The sequence below is a fragment of the Mesocricetus auratus genome, unplaced genomic scaffold (genome assembly GCF_017639785.1).
Source record: "Mesocricetus auratus isolate SY011 unplaced genomic scaffold, BCM_Maur_2.0 Super-Scaffold_100714, whole genome shotgun sequence".
NCBI classification, from domain to species: Eukaryota; Metazoa; Chordata; class Mammalia; order Rodentia; family Cricetidae; genus Mesocricetus; species Mesocricetus auratus.
In genome coordinates, this window is record NW_024429270.1 from 10,180,430 (window position 1) to 10,200,911 (window position 20,482).

Consider the following 20,482-nt stretch of genomic DNA (forward strand, 5'->3'; position numbering starts at 1 on the left):
GGTGGGCATCTCCTAATTTAACTTTTAAATGCAAATTAGCTCTAGTTATTGTACCTATGTTCAATAGAGGAAAAGTGCCTTCAATTTTTGTCACTCAATCACAAACGGAAGTTCCATTTCCAAAATGGTTCCTATAGCCAAACAAGAAAGAGTTTACTAGAGTAGGCTACCTGAGGCTACAAACACATAGCTAGGGGTCATGTCTACATATATTCTTTTTTTTTTTTTTTTTTTTTTTTTGGTTTTTCGAGACAGGGTTTCTCTGTGGCTTTGGAGGCTGTCCTGGAACTCGCTCTGTAGACCAGGCTGGCCTCGAACTCACAGAGATCCGCCTGCCTCTGCCTCCCGAGTGCTGGGATTAAAGGCGTGCGCCACCAACGCCCGGCCATGTCTACATATATTCTGAATTTCAATAGAAAGTTCTCTCTCTCTCTCTCCCTTCCTCCCTCCCTTCCTCCCTCCGTGTGTGTGTGTGTGTGTGTGTGTGTGTGTGTGTGTGTGTGCGCGCACGCAAGCACACAGATGCTTGTTGTTACTGTATGGATATGCTCATGTGGATGTATGCACATGTATGAGTGCATGTGTGTTAGGTACATGTGGAGGTCATCTGCATCTGCTGTCTTTCCACAATCATTCTTCACCTTTATTTTTTGAGAAAGGGTCTCATCAGTTCAGGTAGACTGGATGGCCAAGGAGCTGGTGATTCACCTGTCTCTGCCCCCATCCCCTAGTACCTGGCAGCTAGACAGATGAACTTAGGTCTTCATTATTTCACAGCAGGCACATTACCCACAGGGTCATCTCCCTAGCCATCTTCATGGAAAGTTCTTATAATGTATATATTTTCGGACTATGTCATATCCAAGGATAAGTTATGAGCTAGCATCCATAGTAACCTGAACACAGGAATAAAGGCTAACACAACATACACCCAATCATATGAGGACATCCTTGATAGCTGAGAAAACTGGCAATTTTTACTTTAATTTTTTTTCTACAATAGCCTGATTCTTTTTTTTAAAGGCATAAATATTTTAAGAGGCTGTTTTCCTATTCTGTGGTATATAGTCGAGTTACAAGCATGCTATTCCTAATACAAGTGTGTTCGACTCTGAGGTCACTGACATAAAGGAGCTTTGTAAGCCCTGTGCAGCCCCAGATTCCCCAAAACACTTCACCAGATGTGAGGCTGGAGCAGCAGAGGAGGAACTGCCTTCAAGCAGTAATCTGGGGAGCCTTGAACACAGAGGGAAAGCAGGTGGCCAGCAAGAGCCAAGCAGCAGGAAACCAGGGAGAAGTGTGGGAAGACAGCAGCAGCAAGGCCAGTGATGGGGAGAGCAATGCGCTTCAGGAGACCACACACTCACTCACCCCCAAAAGAAGTGACTGCGCTTCACATAACGTGTCATACTCAGGACCTTGACCCCAAGGGGTTCACACAATGAGGTAGGCTCAAAACCCAGGCTGGCCAGACACCTTTAACTTGGCCTAGCCAGATCTAAACAGACACAGTCTCATGCTCATTGGGACTTAGCCACCAAAAGCAGGTTAGTATGAGGTCTGGCAGATAGCCAGAGACAAACATTTAAAATGCATCACCTATCACAATGCATTACAGATACAGTTCAAAAAATGGGATGCTTAAACTCTGCTTAACCATTCCTGTACAACTCCTCTGACCCTTCAGAGCTGTTTGAGTTGTGCCACTGTAAAAAGGAAACACACATGAGAGCAGGGCACATTCTGAACACTGCTGGGCATTGAGCACCAAAACCTCAGGCTGCAAATGTGCTTGGCTCCATGGGCCTCTTAATACAGCATTCCAAGCAAGCCTGGGTTCCTTCTGCAAATAAGCCAAGGCAGCAAGGTTTCCCAGACTCCTCCCTGCAGTCCATTCCACTCCTTGAAACATTGCATTCTCCCCGGCTGGGTTTCTTAGCTTGACAGCAACTACACAGGGACAGGCACCTTCCTGAGAACAGTACCTTCCTCTGCAGTGGTCTGCACCTTCCCTTAATCCTATCACTCGCTCATGTGACGCTTTCAGGCTGATGGTAGCCAGTCCCCAGCTATCTTAGACAGTGCCACCACAGCAGTACAAGCCCTTATCCCCGCACCAGCATTGCCTCTAAGTTCTCAGTCCAAGGCAGTCGGTGCTCAGAAGCCTATACCAGACAAGCCTGATGGACGGATGCCCTCCTGTAGCTGGCCAGACTAGCAGAGAATGAAGTATCTGGCTGGGCTCAGGCGAGCTGGGCAGAGCTGAGACTTCTTTCAAGACTGTGATGTGCTGAAAGGGAGATAAGGGCCAGTGGGGCTCAGGGGTCACATGCTACCCTTGACCAGGCAGTCAGAGATAAACAGTCCTACAGAAAGAATGAAGCTGTGATTCAAACCCTGCAAGACTCGAGAAACCCTTTGAGTGTATCCTCCAGAGCCTGTTTATCAATGAAGCATGCAGCCAAAAAACATGGCCTGGGCAACAAAGATCAGCTCAATACAGTGTAACCTCAAAGCAGTCTGCAACTCACAAAGGTATGGACACAGCGGTAAACCCATGACCCTAGCTAAGTGGGAGGTTGAAAAAGCAGGACTGCTTGAGTCCAGGAATTCAAGGCCAGCCTAGGAAACACAGCAAAAGGGTACAGGGCAGGAAGGGAGGGAGGAAAGAGCCCCTCACACACTCAGGTAGAAATCTATCATCTGTCTACACCCATCTCTACTTCCTATAACACATCGTTGATTGTTCAACAGATGTTCTGATACCTTAGGGATTTTCTTGAGAGGGCAGCAGGGACTGAAGCCAGGGCATGCTAGGCAACAGCTCTACCACTAAGCTACGCCTACCCCACAACTTTAACCCAAGCACTTCAGAGGAAGAGGCAGAGAGAGGCAGAGGCAGGAGGATCTCAGAGAGTTCAAGGCCAGCCTGGTCTGCATAGCAAGCTCCAGGATTATATAGAACAGTGGTTCTCAACCCAGGGGGTCGAATGACCCTTTCACATGGGTCGCCTAAAACCATCAGAAAACATAGATACTCGCATTACAGTTCACAACAGTAGCATAGCCATAAAGTAGCAAGCAAAAAGAGGAACTATATTAAAGGGCTGAAGCATATGAAGGCTAAAAACCACGGACATGGAGAGACCCTATCTCAAAGTGGGTGGGGGTTACTGAAAGTTTTTCATTTCAACAAACAGGAGCATTTGTTAAAATAAATCAGGGAGGGGGAAAAAAAGGTCAGGTAGTGGTGGCGCACACCTTTAATCCCAGCACTCAGGAGGCAGAGACAAGTGGATCTCTGTGAGTTCAAGGCCAGCCTGGTCTACAAAGCTGTCTGGAAAAGCCAAACAATAAAAAACTCAGCAAGTCAATTACTTGTTTGCCTGTATGCGTTTAGTCAATCATGTGGAATTGAATACATTATTATCTGCATACAGCAAAGAAAATGCTGCAAGATCTACATGTTTATTAATTCAAAATAAATTTTTTAAATAATATGTCTGGAAGATAACCAACATCTTTGCTTAGTTGAGAACTTACTGTCTGGCTTAACATCATGCCTGAGCTGTGTATGTAAAAATCAATTTCCCTTTGGATAAGTAAGACAGAATTACTGAAAGAAAAGCAAACAAAAAGAAACAAGCTGTTATTAAAGTGCTTGCTGAGTCAATCCCCAACCTAAAGGGGGAGGGGGTAGACATTACTGCTCCCCACAGAACCTCTAAGCCGATGGCAAACAGATGGGGAAGGCAGGCATGGTGGGGCACGTCTGTAATCCCAACACTCAGGATGCTGAGACAGGAGTACTGAGAATTGGGGCCAGCCTGAGCTATATAGGAACTCTTGCTCAGAAGACATAAACTCTGGACAACAGGCTGCCTTTCCTCCCAGGAGATGCTGTTAGTGCCAGGCCTGTGGCTGGGTAATCAGAGCATGCAAACTGTACTTCAGCCCCCCTTCGGCCTCCGGTGAACCAGTCACGCAGTGCACAACCTGCACAACTTAAGCAATACCTACTTAGAGCAGGATGTTGAGAACAAGATGGCTGAGCCAGTCTGGCTAAATTCTGTATTTGTCAGGTCTGGATGCCCTACTAAGACAGTAATTGTAAATAGCTAGCTTTTCTTTCTTTCTTTTTCTTTTCTTTTTTTTTTTTTTTTTTGAGACAGGGTTTCTCTGTGGCTTTAGAGGCTGTCCTGGAACTAGCGCTTGTAGACCAGGCTGGTCTCGAACTCACAGATCCGCCTGCCTCTGCCTCCTGAGTGCTGGGATTAAAGGTGCTTCAGCACGCTGATCTGGTCATTTTAAAACAAAACAAACAAACTCACTGCAAAGCTACCTATAGAACCCTGAATGGAACACAGATGTCAAGACAAAAATCCTGGTCCTATGGATTCTCCTGGGACTTACTTGCAGTCAGCTGTTGTTTTGTGGGCTCCTAACTTGGCAGCCTTTGGGCCTCCAAAGTCCAGGCCAACAGCTGAGGCTTTCCCAGATAGGTAGTGAAGGGGGTGAGGGCAACACACGGGACATGTGTAGGACCTGCCTGACTATGCTACCAAAAGCTCCTCACCATCCCACCATGCCATACTTCAGGACCCACATATAACCATGGACAACAATCTATTCATTTCCCTAGCTTCAACTCCACAACCATGTTCTATGAAGAATATAAATGTTTTCTGCTTCACTAGTATGCTTTTGCTTTCTAGCATAGAAGCAAAAAAACTAAAAGGCAACAATTCTATTTACCAACAGCAAGGAGTTGTTGCTACAGTCCAAACCCCAGGGCCTCCCAGCTGTCTGTTCTAGGACATTCACTCAGGCAATCGCGAGTTGGTTCAACACCAGCCCTTTAAACAACATCACAGATAAGACTTGACTTCTCATATATGGTGTTTCCTAAGCTACTATGCTAAAAATGCCTAAGGCACTTCACAAATTCATCAGTCTTCCCCAATCACATAATGGACAATAAAGCTAAGGAGGAGGCGGGAGGCAGAGCGCAGCACAGGCCTTGCATGTACAAGGCCCCTACAAAATTCACCCAACTTTCTCACATCTGGCAAAAAGAAAAACCATGGTTCTTCCAAAAGCCAGAGTCCTCACCTGTAAACACACACACACACACACACACACACACACACACACACAGAGGAGGGAAGGAGAACACACAAGCTGCCCCTGTGAGATTCTAACTGTAGAGTCACCTTGACCAGATGTTGCCACTGCTCTCATGGTCAAATGAATCAGATATATCTTTTCTTCCTGGACTTGGAACTTTTCCTAACTTCAGCAACCCAGAAGACCGAACTTGGATGAGCTGGTACCACTTGTGTAGCAGTCAGGAGTTCTCCAGTATGGACAACAAACAGAAAAAAATGGTACCCTTGTCATGTAGATGTGTATAACTTACAAACAAACCAGAGGTACAACTGGTTATCCAAATACATTCAGAAAGCTCAGACCAATGAGAAAGAGAAACATACAGCTCAGGCTCGTGCTTTATCATAGGATATCACAAGACACAGGTCATCAGTCAAGCAAAGAAAAACCATTAAAGGAGGGTTGGGCCAGGACAGCTGCCGAAAAAGAGGACACAGGTCCCTGCCTCACCCCAGTCCATTCACTTACAGGCCCGACATGCAGCGGTGGTGTGCCACTGAAGCCACTGAAGGGGAACAAGGGCCTTCTAGCCAGGCGGAGGTGGATTTATATGGAGGGAACTTGAAAGGAAAAGAGGCTGGGTCAGAGCTGGGTCAAATGAGGCAGGACCCATGGCGTTCACAATAATGGCTAATATTTACCAAGTACTGCCCACAGCTAAGAGCCAGACTGGGCATCTTCTGTTTGGCCTTTAGAGGCAGGTAACCCTCTCACCTGGACTCCTGACGGTTCAGATCTCACTCAGGTCACTTGGACCCAGCAAGGTCAGGCTAAGTAAGGCTCTAAGGGCATGGCCTTAAGTACAGGCAGTGAGTATCTACTGTTAGGGATTAAAGGGACCAGGGACAAACAGGAAATCTAGAGTGGGGATCTTGAGACCATGAAAGGATGCTTGTCCAGCACTCAAGCTATGTAGGGACAATGCTTTAGGCTGGAGGAAAGGGGCAGGGACAGATGGAATCAGAAGGTCCTAGTAAGTATGGGTAAAAATCTAGCCCTCATAGTCCCCTTCAGAGTAGTCATCTCAGGATAAACTGAAAAACTGAAATGGAGTGAAAAGGTTGTTAAGTAGTTTCAATGGAAAAACCAGATCTTGTCAGAATTGACTTTCTAAGTTCTATTACCTGATTCTATGGAACTTGCGTATTTCATGTCTCTGAACTACTTTACAATAGGTTAAATTGTACGTAACTAATTTGTTTAACTGAAAATAATTTCTGTCTGGAGGACAAAAAGCCAGAGTGGTTATCTGCTGCTGTGGAATAACCCTTCTGTACCCTGTGAAACTGTATTGTTCTCATTGTTAGTAAAGAGCTAACCGTTAGCCAGGCGTTGGTGGCATACGCCTTTAATCCCAGCACTCGGGAGGCAGAGGCAGGCGGATCTCTGTGAGTTCGAGGCCAGTCTGGTCTACAGAGCGAGTTCCAGGACAGACTCCAAATAATAAAGAGAAACCCTGTCTCAAAAAAAAAAAAAAAACCAAAAAAAAACAAAAAGAGCTGACTATTTGTGATTCAGGAAGAAGGAACAGAAGGTAATGATCTTTGAATTTTCCCTTGAACAATTTGTACCATTTTATTGATTTCCTCACTAATAAAACTGCTTATATTCTGTAACAACCATCTTTTTTAAGAAAATGCTTTAAAGCCGGGCGTTGGTGGCGCACGCCTTTAATCCCAGCACTCGGGAGGCAGAGGCAGGTGGATCTCTGTGAGTTTGAGGCCAGCCTGGTCTACAGAGTGAGTTCCAGGACAGCCTCCAAAGCTACAGAGAAATCCTGTCTCGAAAAACCAAAAAAAAAAAAAAAAGAAAGAAAGAAAGAAAATGCTTTAAACCCAACACTCAGGAGCAGAGGCAGGACATCTCTGTGAGGTCAAGGCCAGCCTGGTCTATAGGGCAAGTGGCAGGATCGTCAGAGTTGTTACACAAAGGAACCTAAAAACAAGCAAACAAACAAAAACTAACAATCTCAATTCAGAAAGAGCACAGACAGATGTATTGGGGATGCCTGACTCTTTGAACCCCAAGGGCAGGAAGACTAATGGAGTCTCTGGTGTCCCTTGTCGTCCTGACCAGCAATCTCAGGGAAACTTTAAAAAGGCTCAGATATTGGGAGATGGACCTTAACCTTAAAGCATTTTACGGCATGCATGAGGCCCTAGATTTGACTCCTAGTACCCATAAGAGTAGATGTGTCATAATTCTCTTAAGATACTTTGTTTATTGTTACTCTGTGTGTGTGTGTGTGTGTGTGTGTGTGTGTGTGTGTGTGTGTGTGTGTGTGTGTGTGTGTGTGTGTCTGTTATATGTAAGGAATGCTTGCATCTGCCACAGCTCTCATCCTGGAAGCCATAGGACAGCTTTCAGAATTTGAGTCTCTCATTTCAGTGGCACCGTAAGATTGAACTCAGGCCACCAAGCTTGTGTGACTGAGCTGCCCTGCTAGCACGCACAGCTGTTTATTGATTTTTACCTACTCTGAGGTTATGCAGACAGGTCTGAGTCTCGTTATACACACTCACAAGCTCCTGGGCATGCACAGCTGAAGGGGTTTCCACAAGAAGGGCCCTGGGCCCAGGTTTGGTTTGCTTGCTTTTTCTTTACTTATTTCTTCTTTCCTTTCTTTTTCTTCCCCACTGGCACTGAAATCTTTGCGCCTTCCACTGTTTTTCATAGCTACACTGGAATCAATGGGAAACCACAAAAATGAAGGCCCCCATTATCAAACTGCAGTGGCAGCAAAGAAATCACCCAGAACTCGCCATTGTTTGATGAAACTGACAACCTTAGGTGTTTGTTAACTCAATTAACTCCCAAACTCGGGCAATCCTTCCAAATCACATGTGTGTGACTATGTGTTGTTGAGGATGCACCCAGGGCCCTGCTTATGTTAGGCTGACACCTAGCCACACCTCCAGCCTCCAGAGACAAATTCTGGACTATATCACAGTCTCTCCGGCCTCCTGGAGCTGCTGTTCTTTGCTTTTAATCAAGTTTTCTAAGAGCCACCATGACTCTAGCCTAACTCTTGGCTTCAAGCATCCACTTGACTCTGAGGGGTACCCAGCTTGGCAGATAGGAGCAACTCCCTCTCTAAACATCTAAACATAGCTATCAGAACTTCAATAATAGGCCGGGCATTGGTGGCACACGCCTTTAATCCCAGCACTCGGGAGGCAGAGGCAGGTGGATCTCTGTGAGTTCGAGACCAGCCTGGTCTACAAGAGCTAGTTCCAGGACAGCCTCTAAAGCCACAGAGAAACCCTGTCTCAAAAAAAAAAAAAAAAAAAAGGACTTCAATAATAATTACAGGATCCCTGGTTTTCATTTTACACTTCTCTAAGCAAACAGCTTGGCAAACCTTCCTATGGTTTCCCCAACTTTTATAAAAATCTGTCCTCTAAGCAAAAGCTTCTGTTTCCCAGGAGCAGTAGATACACTTCATAAAAGTTTAAAAAAGAAAAAGTCATTACAATGCCATTTTATTTCCATGCTTTCTTCCCAACATTTTCCACCCAAAGCAGAGCCCGGCAGTTTATTTATAAATATACATTAATTTTCCCTTATAAGTTCCCTGGGTTTAAATACTCTGACCGTATAAACTACACTGAGTAATAATCCATATTTTTTCTCTTTCACCACACAAATACGCATATTCATTTGCTTATTCTGTGCCTCATGATGTGCCAGGAACCTGGGACACAGCAAAAAAACTTAAAATAAAACAACGTATTCCTCGACAGGCATTGGTGGCACACACCTTTAATCCCAGCACTGGGGAGACAGAGGCAGGTGGATCTCTGAGTTTGAGGCCAGCCTGGCCTACAGAGCAAGTTCCATCCAGGACAGCCTCCAAAGCCACAGAGAAACCCTGTCTTGAAGAAAAACAAAACAACTTATTCCTCTGGGGCTGAAAAAGATTTCAGCAGGGTGAGGGAGACACAGGGTGGGGCTGTCCTCCAGGAACGGAGAGGTAAGAGAAGGGCTCTCAAGCAATAACCTGAGTAACCGAGCCAAGAGGGCATTTTCACAAAGGGAGTAAGGGCATGGTAATAAAGCCAAGCACCAAGACTAAAGTAGAAGAAAGCTAATCAGCATACTCGTGAAGGATGGGAAAATAGCTCAACGGTACAATCCAGCCCTGAGCCCCAGGCCCAGCACCTCCGAGTCAACAGCAAAAAGGTAACCAAGGCTCCTGATCGACACAAAATAATCAGTATTGGAAAAACTCCAGACAAAGGAAAGAAATGTCCCTGATTATGCTTTGGTAGACTTGAATCCGTCATTGGTGAGAGCCTCACGCTACAGTCCTGGTAGGAAGAAGAGGGGGTAAGCAGGCTTATGTAGGAGAAAGAACATGCCGGAGGGGGCGGGTGGCAACCTGTCTTCATAACAACCCATTCTCATAGAAACTAATTCAGTCCGTGAGCAGAGAGCTTACATGAAAGAAGCAATCATCCATTCATGGTGTTCTGCATCAGGATCCAAACACTTCCCACCAGACTCCATCTCTCCACACTCTGGCACTGAATGAAAGCCACAACACATGAACTTGGGGACACACTCCAACCATAAAGCAGCAGTCGTTTGAGCAATAGGGAGAAGCAGCTGGAACTCAGGAAGGTACACACAAACCCCACCCTTGTTTCTCCTCCTGGGACTCTGAGGGACTGTTGACACGTCCCAATTTCTAGTTAGGAACACAGTTCTTCCAGGGCTGTCAGGAAAGAACAGACTGGGCCTGGTAACTCAAGGGATGCCATAAAGACTTACAGAGCTCACAGCTGCCAGTCTCTGTAGTGTGGCTAAGCACAGTGGAGACCAGGGACACACAGAGGCCTCACATAAGTTATGGGACATGTTAAAGGACTCTGTTTTTGGGATGTTTAGAAATGTGAGAGAATTACCCTTTGAAGTACTAAGAGCACCCCTGGAAACTTAAAAACAACAAAAAACCAGTGACAATTCAAAAGAAGCATCCAGGCTACTCATCGGGACATTTACTGATATGGTCATATTAACAAGCAAAAAAACACAACAAACCTTGAACCCAGTACTATGGACTTTGTACAGAGGTGCTTATACAGCCTTTCAAAACCAGAAATTCAAGAATGGGAAAGATGGTTAAGTGGATAGAACACTGACTGCACAAGCTGAGGACTAGAGTTTGGCTCCTTAACATATAAATGCCAGCCAGAGCAGTGGTGTGGCTCCAAATAGAGTGCTTGCCTACCATGTAAATGCCAGGTGGGTGTAATCCCTGCACTAAGAAGTGGGGGGGGGGATTCAAAAGCAAACTCTCTAACTAGACTAGCCACATTAGTGGTGAACACCTTTAGTCCCAAAACCAAAACAGAACAAACCACTAAAATAAAATAGAGCTACAAAGTTACAGAGTTTGAGTCCTTTCAAATAGGAGTTTTCCATTAGCTTGAGTATTATCAACTACAAATATAGAATGCTTGTTTTTTATGGGAAAATGTATTTTGTTCTTATATACTGGCCAGCCTAGAAATTGATATAGAGACCAGAATGGCCTCAAACTCAGAGATCTGCCTGCCTCTGCATCCTGAGTGCTGGGATTAAAGACTGCTATACCATGCCTTGCAGGAAAATGTATTGAAAAAATATAAGCTTCAGTATTAGCTAAGCCATTCTCCCCAAGGGTCTCCAAATTATAAAGGACAGTACAGAAAGAATTACAGTTTATAGCTGATATGTTAGCTTTAAAAATTAATGTGCACTGCTGGGCGTTGGTGGTGCACGCCTTTAATCCCAGCACTTGGAAGGCAGAGGCAGGCAGATCTCTGTGAGTTCGAGACCAGTCTGGTCTACAAGAGCTAGTTCTAGGATAGCCTCTACAGCCAGAGAAACCCTGTCTCAAAAAAACAAAAAACAAAAAACAAAAAAATTTAATGTGCATTAAGGCAGAGCTGGTACCTGTTATTTTAATATTTTTTTTATATTTGTGTTGCCCGGTGGTGGTCCACGCCTTTAGTCCCAGCATTCAGGAGGCAGAGGCAGGAGAATCTCTGTGAGTTCAAGGCCAGCCTGGTCTACAGAGTGAGTTCCCGGACAGGCTCCAAAACTACAGAGAAACCCTGTCTCAAAAAACCAAATAAATAAGTAGATATATAGGTAAATGAAATATTTGTGTTGAGATGTATACAGTTACATGTGTTTGTGAGATGTATGTGCACAAGTGTGCACTTGTGTATGGAGGTCAACTTAGAGTATCCGAAACAGGGTCTCTCACTTGCCTGATACTTGCAGATTAGGCTGGCTAGTCAGGGAGCCCCAAAGATGAGACACATCTTAAATGTGGGAATTACCAGTGTACACCACCATACCCAGGTTTTTGTTTTGCTTTTTTGAGTGGTTTCTGAGGAGTCTCGCACCCAATCCCTCATGCTTGCATATATATATTCAGTAGCTTATTTTAAGAGAAAATACCTGCATGTAGTATAAATTTCAAAAGATTCGGGGAGATATATAGTGAAAAATGTCTCCCTGCCACTCAAGGCCTCAGTCACCCATTTCTCTAACTTAGAAATAAAAATATCAGAGATACAACTGTCTTGTTCTAATCACACTACTATAACAAAATACCCCAGACTGGCTAAGATAACAAACAATAAAAATGCATTGCTTACTGTTCTGGAAGCAGCAAAGTCCAAGACCAAGGTATTAGCAAATTTTGTTTCCAGTGAGAGCCTATTTCTGACAGTTGTCACCTTCTATCCACCACCATATAATGGAGGAGGCCACCTTTGACCTTTCTTACGCCATTTCTGAGGACTAAGCTCTCAGGACTTTCTAAACCTGTCCAAGCTATCCTCAAATTCCTTATCCTCTTGCCTCAGCCTCCCCAGTGCTGAGGTTAAGTGAGTACCATACCACCTTACCCTGCTAAAGCTCTGCCTCTTAACAGTCTCGTTAGGTATTGGATTCCAGTATATGAACTAGGACTGGGGGAGCAGCGTTCAGACCACAGCAAGAGGTTTGGAACCGGAGTGACAATGAGCACAGGGCTTTGCAGATCTACAGTGGCCAGACATGAAAAGCAACGTTTAAGATTCTCCTGCATGATAATAAACACAAAGTCCATTCCCTAAGGAAACTTCCTCCCACCCCACCCAACACGCAAACACCTCTGCCCATCACCACCCTGGAGCCACACTGACTACCCACAACAATTTTAGATTCAGCTTTTCCCCATACAAAAATCTTGCTGATAGTCAGGCGGTGGTGGCACCTGCCTTTAATCCCAGCACTCAGGAGGCAGAGGCAGGTGGATCTCTGATTCCTAGGCCAGCCTGGTCTACAGAGCAAGTTCCAGGACAACCAGGACTATAGAGAGAAACCCCATCTCCAAAAAAGAAAAGAAAGAAATCTTGCTGGCTTTTTGGTATGTATGAAGACAACAGCTTTCCAGTTCATGAGATAGCATGTCCGTCCATCTATTTAGGTTACCTTTGATTTCTTTCCCCAATGATTTGTAGTTTTAAGAGTGCAGATCCACAAATTTTGGTAGCTTTCCTTGTAAGTATTTATTCTTTTCAGAGTTAGCGACTGTTTTTGTTATTTTTCTTTTCTCTGTTGGTGAGACAGCTTCACTTTTCAGCAAAGGCTCGCATTAAATTCATGGTGATTTACCCACCTCAGCTTCCAAAGACTGGGATTACTTACAGGTGTGAGCCACCATACCAGGCTTCTTAAAAATCTCAATTTCTAATAATTTATTGCTAGAATACAGACATACGGTTTATTTTTACATGCTGACCTCACATCTGATGACCCCGTTAACTTACTTATTAATTCTAGTTTTTCTACATATTGCCAGTTAATTATCCACTCATCAGCATCCTCTCACCTAGCATCCATCCATCTACCCACCCATGTCTGTACCTGTTAGAAATTTGGCTATGCTGTTGAATGTGAGTGATGCACAGGCCCCCGTCTTGGGAAAAGCATTTGTTCCTTCCTTCCACTTAAGTGGGAAGTTAGCTATAGAGTTTTCATAGTCCGTCTCTTCCAGGAGGAAGTTCCCTTTTCTTCCGAGTCTGTTGACAATGTTTATCAGAGAGGGTGAATTCGGGGCCGGTGAAATGAATCAGTGGGTCCAGGTGCTTGTACCTGACGATGTAACCCTGATGATCTTCATTCCATCCCTGGAGCCCACACAAAGGTAGAGAGAGAACCAGCTCCACAGAGTCATCTTCTCACCTCCACAGGAATGTTCGTGGAGAGCTGGCGCTTGCCAATTAAGCTAGCTGACTGACCAGCAAGCTCCAGGGGCTTGCCTGCCTCTGCCTCCTCCCCAGTGCTGGGTTTACAAGACACAATACTTAGCTTTTTGCATGGACGCTAAGGATTAAACACAGGTCCTGAGACCTGTGAGGCGACTACTTTACTGACAGTTATCTCCCCAGCCCTGGTGCCTGGTCTTTAGCCCAGCTGTCCAAAAGATACCTTCTAATGTAACTGTAGGGTCTGGGACTGATGAGCTCTGCACAGTAGCTACAGCCAGTGTTTATCAGAGTTGAAGCTGTGTAAGTGTAGCTGTTTTGTGCTACATATAGTTTCTTTATGCTCCCATTGGGCTTTAGTGAAAATCCAGGTGTGGTTTTGCCTGTTTTACCTTCACATCCACACATCTCAAGAGTATGATAAAACAATCACTGGCTGTGTTGGCTGGCTTGAGGTTAACACTGACAAGGCTGCCTAAAAGATTTTACAAAACCCAGCCCCGAAATGCAAATACTCAGATTTGCCTGTGAGTCACCTAAGAAAGCACCTTAGGTTACTTTAACTCCTTAACTCTTACAGTTCCTAAAATGCTCCATTAGTCATTTTCCCTCATATTCTATTACTGAAGAAAGGATCTGGAGGCAAAGTTGATTCTCTCACTCTTTTAAGCCAAGTTATGATGAAGACTAAAGTGCCAGCAGCCATCTAAAGGTTCTCTACATTTTAAACAATTGTATTTATGTGTATGAGTGTCTGTGTGAGTATATGCCACCTATGTGGCACTCAGGCCAGGAGATGGAATCAGATCCCCCGAGCTAGAGTTCCAAGCAGCTGTGAGACACCATACCTGGGTGCTAGGACCTAAACCCAAGTCCTCTAGAAAAATGGCAATGGACCTTTATTAGCAAGTCATCTCTCCAGCTTACAGTGTGAGGTTTCTAACACCAAAATATGTTCAAGAGGATCACCTGGGGAGTCCGGTTAAAACTTAAAGTTTCAGAAGGTCCGAATCACCTGATTCTACAGAGGCCTAGGGTGGTAGTAATGCTGGCCCCAAGGGTTGGAAAAACAAGGAACTATAGATTTCCTTAGGCCTCACATCACAATGTTTATAAATGTATTAATACTTATGTTTTGTTTTCCAAGACAAGGTTTCTCTGTGTAACAGCCCTAGCTGTCTTGGAACTCACTTTGTAGACTACGCTGGCTTCAAACTCAGGGATCTGGCTGCCCCTGACTCTGCTGGGATTAAAGGCATTTACCTTTAAATACTAACATTTTATTTTATTTTTTTAAAGATTTATTTATTATATATACACTGTTCTGCCTGCATGTCAGTAGAGCGCACCAGGTCTCATTATAGATGGTTGTGAGCCATCATGTGGTTGCTGGGAATTGAACTCAGGACCTCTGGAAAAGCATTCAGTGCTCTTAACCTCTGAGCCATCTCTCCAGCCCAAATACTAACATTTTAAAAGCCAAATTTTGCCGAAGTAAAGGAATTAGAACGTTCTAGTTTATTCTTCCAGTTTAAACTTAAAGTCTAATTTTTTTGGAGTTTTTTTGTTTTGTTGTTTTATTTATTCTGAGGGAAGGTAGAGCCCTAACATTTAGCAAGGCTGAAGTCAAAGGCACAGGACCATCTAAGTGCCACATGATTCGAGTGGCCTTTCCTGCACTTGCCAGTGCAGAACCTGCTGAACAGACACGGCAGTTAGGAGAGATTGTAAACGCTGGGCCCCAACGTCCTTCCACATAAAAAGTAAATTCTACCACACAGCCAACCACACCTTTGCAAGGGGGCAAACACTGAGTTCGGCTCCTGCCCCTGCTCACAGAGATGGCAAAGTCCAGCAGTGAACTGATAACCAACGTTCAGTACAAACCACTCCATCTCCGTTCTGAGGAGCAAGTTAGAGGCAAGTTCTATTTGCCTTCAAAGGCCTACTGAGTAAACTAAGCAAGGTCCTAGGCCTTGCAGTCCACGGGGCTCACTTCTGATTATCTGAACTGTACTCACCATTAAGTCTTTTAAAACAGGATCACACAGTCCCCACACGTATAGTCTCTTCACTAACAGCAATAGCTAACACAGAAGCAATACATCCTTGAGAGCATTCCAGATTACTGGATTAAGATTGGTTTAAAATTCAAATATAGATAATTTCTCTACCTGTTTATCACTAAAGCCCTTCAAAACTATGAATCAGAAGACCATGCCTTCCACAGAGAAGAAGAAAAAACCCTCCATGATTCTGCAACCTACAAACACTGGGACTTTATTTACAGGGTGTCCACACATGACTTTTCTCCCAAAAAAGGCGAATGCGTGCAGTCAGCTAAGCACAACAGGCCCGATGCTCCCTGAAAGAAAATGCTTGTACATTACAGTTCTGTGCAAACGGCTTCTCTGTCTGGCTGGGAAGTCTATAAAGTTTTGAGGCCTCAGTGGAAGGCTACCAGTGACAGGGAGCAGGAGGGATACCAAGATTTTTCTAAACTGGACTATGCTCTGTTCACAACAGAAATAAACCAAAACTCAGACAGACCTGCTACAAAACCACAAAACAGAAACAGAACCCACAAGCCCTTGAATTAAACACTCTGGAGGATAAAATACTAAAATAAGAGGACTCTGAGAAATGTGCTCTAGTATGTCTAAGTCCAACAGATAGTTCTTCGTATCTCTCACCTCCCATACTGGCCGCCCTACCAAAGTGACTTAACTCTGGGTACCAACTGGTCAGTCCCAACCATTGCTGAGTCCAGGACTACGGGATGCAAAGGAGGGCTCAAGCGTCCGCAGTAAAGACTGAAGGCTTTATGGGTAGATCTGGACTCCCCCACTGCATCTGGGCTACATGCCTCCATTCAACAAATATTTATTGAGCGTCCACCATCTGCTGGGCACCCTGCTAGGCGCCAGGGAGGAAACCATGCCACAGTCCCCGGCCTCTGTTAGCAGAGAATCGTCTGGGGTTACACGAACCAGAAAACCTGCCACAAGTTGCTAAGCACAGTAGTAGCCAGGGGGTGGCACGGCCCTCGCAACCGGCTCCGCGCACCAAGCTCTTCGACGAAGCAGGGAGAGCACAGGTAGGCCCCGGTGCAGGTGTGCAGGTACCAGGAACCCCTAAGGCTTCCGAGCTGCAGAGGGCAGGCTCCTGACGAGGGCGCGGTCCCCAGAGGAGCAGGGACCGCAGCCCGAGGACCTTGGAGTGTGGGGTGCGCGGGGCCGGGGGCCACGCAGCCCGGACTTGGCTCTGGCCCACCGGGCCTGCCCCCCGTGGCCGGGTGCGGGGAAGAGAGGCGCGGGCTAGGCCGCCGACCCGCCCTCCCGTACCTGGAGCCCCGCCCGACACCTACCACTTGGGCGACCTTGAGGCGGCCGAGCGCGCCGCGCAGGTAGTCGGGGTCGCAGCGCAGGCCGGCCAGCCCGCGGCGCTGGCTCACCGGCTCGGTGGTGGGCTGGTACGGGCTGCTGGCGCCCGAGATCATGGAGGTGCTCGAGGCCTCGCCCTCGAAGCCGTCCAGCTCCTCGCCGCCCCGCATGCTGCCGTCCCGCGCGGCCGGTTCCCCAGCGCCAGGAGCGGGAGGACTCAGCGCGGTCGTCGCATCGCCCTGGCCTGACCACCCCGCCGCCGCCTCTGCGCCTGCCGCCCGCTGCGGCCGCCGCTCGGTCCGCTGGGGCTCGGCTCCCGCCGCCTCGGCAGCGGAAAGGGAGGGAGGCGGGAGCGGGCGCCGAGGGAAGGAGGCGGGAGCCGCGCGCCGGCCCGGAGGGGGCGGAGACTGCGGCCGGCGCGGGGAGGGGCGGGGCGCTGAGGGCTGGGGGTGGGGGTCGTCCAGGAGAGGAGGGGCGTTGCAGGCTGGGGCGGGGCCGGTGGGCCTTGGTCACGCCCCCACCACGCCCTCACCTGCTGGGCATCTGGCATGGGATCCAGTAGATGCCTGCTCTCCTCTGGCTAGAAATGGACCAGCCAAGCAAAAGAGGAGAAAAAGGTGAAGAGAATGGAGTTTGACCAAGGAGTCGGGAAGCTGCTTTCTCCGTCCGCAGCCTCAGAGTCTGCTTTAGAGAAAATAGGATCCTGTGCAGGTATTCTGGGGGACTTCCCGGTGACAACTATGCTTGGGAGTGGAGAGATAAAGAGCGCACCTGTGGCTCACAGGGCATGTGACACCCTCTTCTGGCCTCGACAAGCACCTGCATTCACATGCACATATACCCTCCCAAACATACACACACACACACACACACACACACACACACACACACACACACACACGGGGGGGGGATCTTAAAAAAGAGAAACAGACTATGCTGGATGGTGAGATGAGTAAAAGAACTTGCCAAGCTTAATGACCTAAGTTTGATTCCGGGGACCCACATGGTAAGATCAAAGAACCTAGTCATCCCTCAAGTTGGCCCCTGACCTCCACATACACACACTCCTACACACACTAAATAAGTAATGTGATAAAGGTCAGCTATGTCTCTGCACAGTGCCAGGCACAAGTGCCTGGTTCAAGCTAGACCTGACTGCAGCTGTGTAACACAAGGTGTAGGTTCCCACACTGACACAAACGAATTCTGTGCCAGAGGTGCAGTGTGCAGGGGGGAGAAGTCAAGGCTAATGGAGCCTGCAGAACCCACGCAAACCTGTGTCAATTTAGGATCTGGTGGCTTGACATAGGAGGGGTATGAGCACACAGTAGGCCTTCAGCAATTAATATTAGTCTCCCTTCTTAGCTGAGAAAGGTTTTGCTACCTCTAAGCATCAAGCTAGGTGAATTTTTGCCCTGGAGGCATTAATTATGGGCCAATTTGTCATTCAAGTGGGAAGACTAATTTTAAGCTTAAGTAAAACACTGACTTTCTAAGAATTGTCACTTTGACACTGAGTCTTTCAGCACTCTGAACACAGAGCTTGCTCTGCTCTGGGCCTTGGGGAAAGCACTTGGATGATGTGTTATAATCATTACTATGTTACACAAACACAGACAGAAGTACCAGAGAGGAAGTGGCTTGTCCAAGAGCACACAGATACTCCGAGAGTAGAGCACAGGTTCTAACTTTTTCCAACCATGAAAGGACAATAGGTTAAATAGCTTGACTTGCCAAATTGTTTGGGGGCACCTACTGTAAGCTAAGCAATATGCTAAGAATTGAGGACAGGGATATTGATAAATTTCAGTGGGTGAAGATGCTTGCTACCAAACCTGACCACTTTTGTTTAGTTCCTGTGACCCACATGGTAAAGAAATGAACCAATTCTTGTAAGTTGTCCTCTGACTCCAAAAGCATATGTCAGAGTGCTGCCACCCCAAGAATACATACAATAGTTTTTTTTTTATTTTGAAGATATACTCTACTCTCTCTTTAAAATCCTGCAGAAACGACAGCAGGTCTCCTTTTCAAAGGGCACAGAGACAAAGAATGGAAAAGAAGACCCTGGCAACACAATATTGGAAGCTGGGAAACAAACATGCACACAGTAACTGATACAGTACATCGAAGAGAACAGAGCTCCAGGCTGGCAGTGGGAAAGGTGAGAATGCAACCCAGATTACACATTAGAACAGAAGGCTCAGGAGCGCCAAAAAAGGTCTAAAAGGAGGAGTGGTGGACCACGGGGATCGAAAAACAAACAAGATCCATTGAAAGCTCTGAAGAAGTACATACCTCCCATACCCCAGGTCTCAAGATAAGCTGTAGTCTCTCTCTCTCTCTCTCTCTCTCTCTCTCTCTCTCTCTCTCTCTCTCTCTCTCTCTCTCTCTCTCTGTGTGTGTGTGTGTGTGTGTGTTCATGCACATGCATATATATACATGTTCGTGCACACCTATGTTATCTCCATGTTTATTTTTCAATATTATAGCACAACAGAAAAGATCCAGATGCTCCACGTGGTATTTTCAAATTCATGCCCACTGTGAGTGGAATGGCCTGCAGGTTGGAGGGACTGCCAGGGTCTGGAATCTTCAGCCTTTCCCTAGTGTCAGGGTCTACCTCCATGATGTCGAGCTGAGGCCTTAGGAAGCGAATTCTCTCCATTCTCTCCTGCCCCTGCAGCTCGATGCAGGGACCTCTACAGGGCCTCTCTGAATCTGCTTATGTGTGGCATGGCTGTTAGACTCTTGTGCAGCTTCTTGCAGGGAAGCCGTGTGATCTGTGTGCACACACGTAGTGTGCAAATCACTGCGGGCATGTGGAGCACTTCACAATGAGCCCTACCAGTTCCATCACTGTTTCGGTAGGGGTGTGGCCCACGATGGTGGGTCCAGGTAAAAGAGGTTCAAGAGAGTCTCTTTAAAAGGTTTTTTTTAAAGGTTTTTTTTTTTTTAAAGAGAGTCTCTTTAAAAAAAATAACAACAACTGGGCAGTGGTGGCACACACGCCTTTAATCCCCTGCACTCGGGAGGCAGAGGCAGGCAAATCTCTGAGTTTGAGGCCAGCCTGGTCTACAGAGTGAGTTACAGGGCAGCCAGGACTACACAAAGCAACCCTGTCTCAAGAAGGAAAATGAAAAAGAACAACCAAACTTCACTCATTTAGAAGGCATGTGTGAGAGTGCAGGCACACAACACAAGTGTGCAGGTCAGCCTTGGAGGTTGATCCTCACCACCCTGCTTGAGACAACATTTCTTTCATTGTTCACTGATGGGAATACCAGGCTAGCTGGTCCAACAGCTCCTGGCAATTCTTCTGTCTGTACCTTAATTCTCCTAGTAGACAGTATTAGGGGCATGCTAGAATTACAGACATTTGTGCTACTGTTATGTAAGGATTTTTATGTGAATTCTGGAGCTCCAAACTCAAACACAGGTTGTCAGACTAGCATGGCCAGCACTTTGCACCATCCATGGGGCTGGGGATAGGAATCTCTTAAACAGAGATATCTAGGCACAGTAAAGGGCAAGGCAGAGCACCTTACTAAAAATTGAAATGAATTAAGTGGAAGTTTGCTTATTAAATGTAGAGACCCCAGGCTTCTTTCCCAAGAGATCAAAAAATTGCAACTCATCTCTAGACAACTTAGGTAGCTAGAAAGAAATACCTAAAGAGAC

The 20,482-nt window shown here is 46.3% G+C and overlaps 1 protein-coding gene across 1 annotated transcript in view; it reads right to left on the minus strand.

Moving 5' to 3' along the window:
* Cmtm4 (CKLF like MARVEL transmembrane domain containing 4) overlaps positions 1-17,148 on the minus strand; it is a 50,207-nt gene extending 33,059 nt beyond the window's left edge. Inside the window, exon 1 of the mRNA XM_005078650.4 lies at positions 16,786-17,148. Within this exon, the coding sequence (XP_005078707.1) occupies positions 16,786-16,971 (186 nt within the window). The 5' untranslated portion in view covers positions 16,972-17,148. The remainder of the gene's footprint in view (positions 1-16,785) is intronic.
* Positions 17,149-20,482: the final 3,334 nt, after the last annotated feature.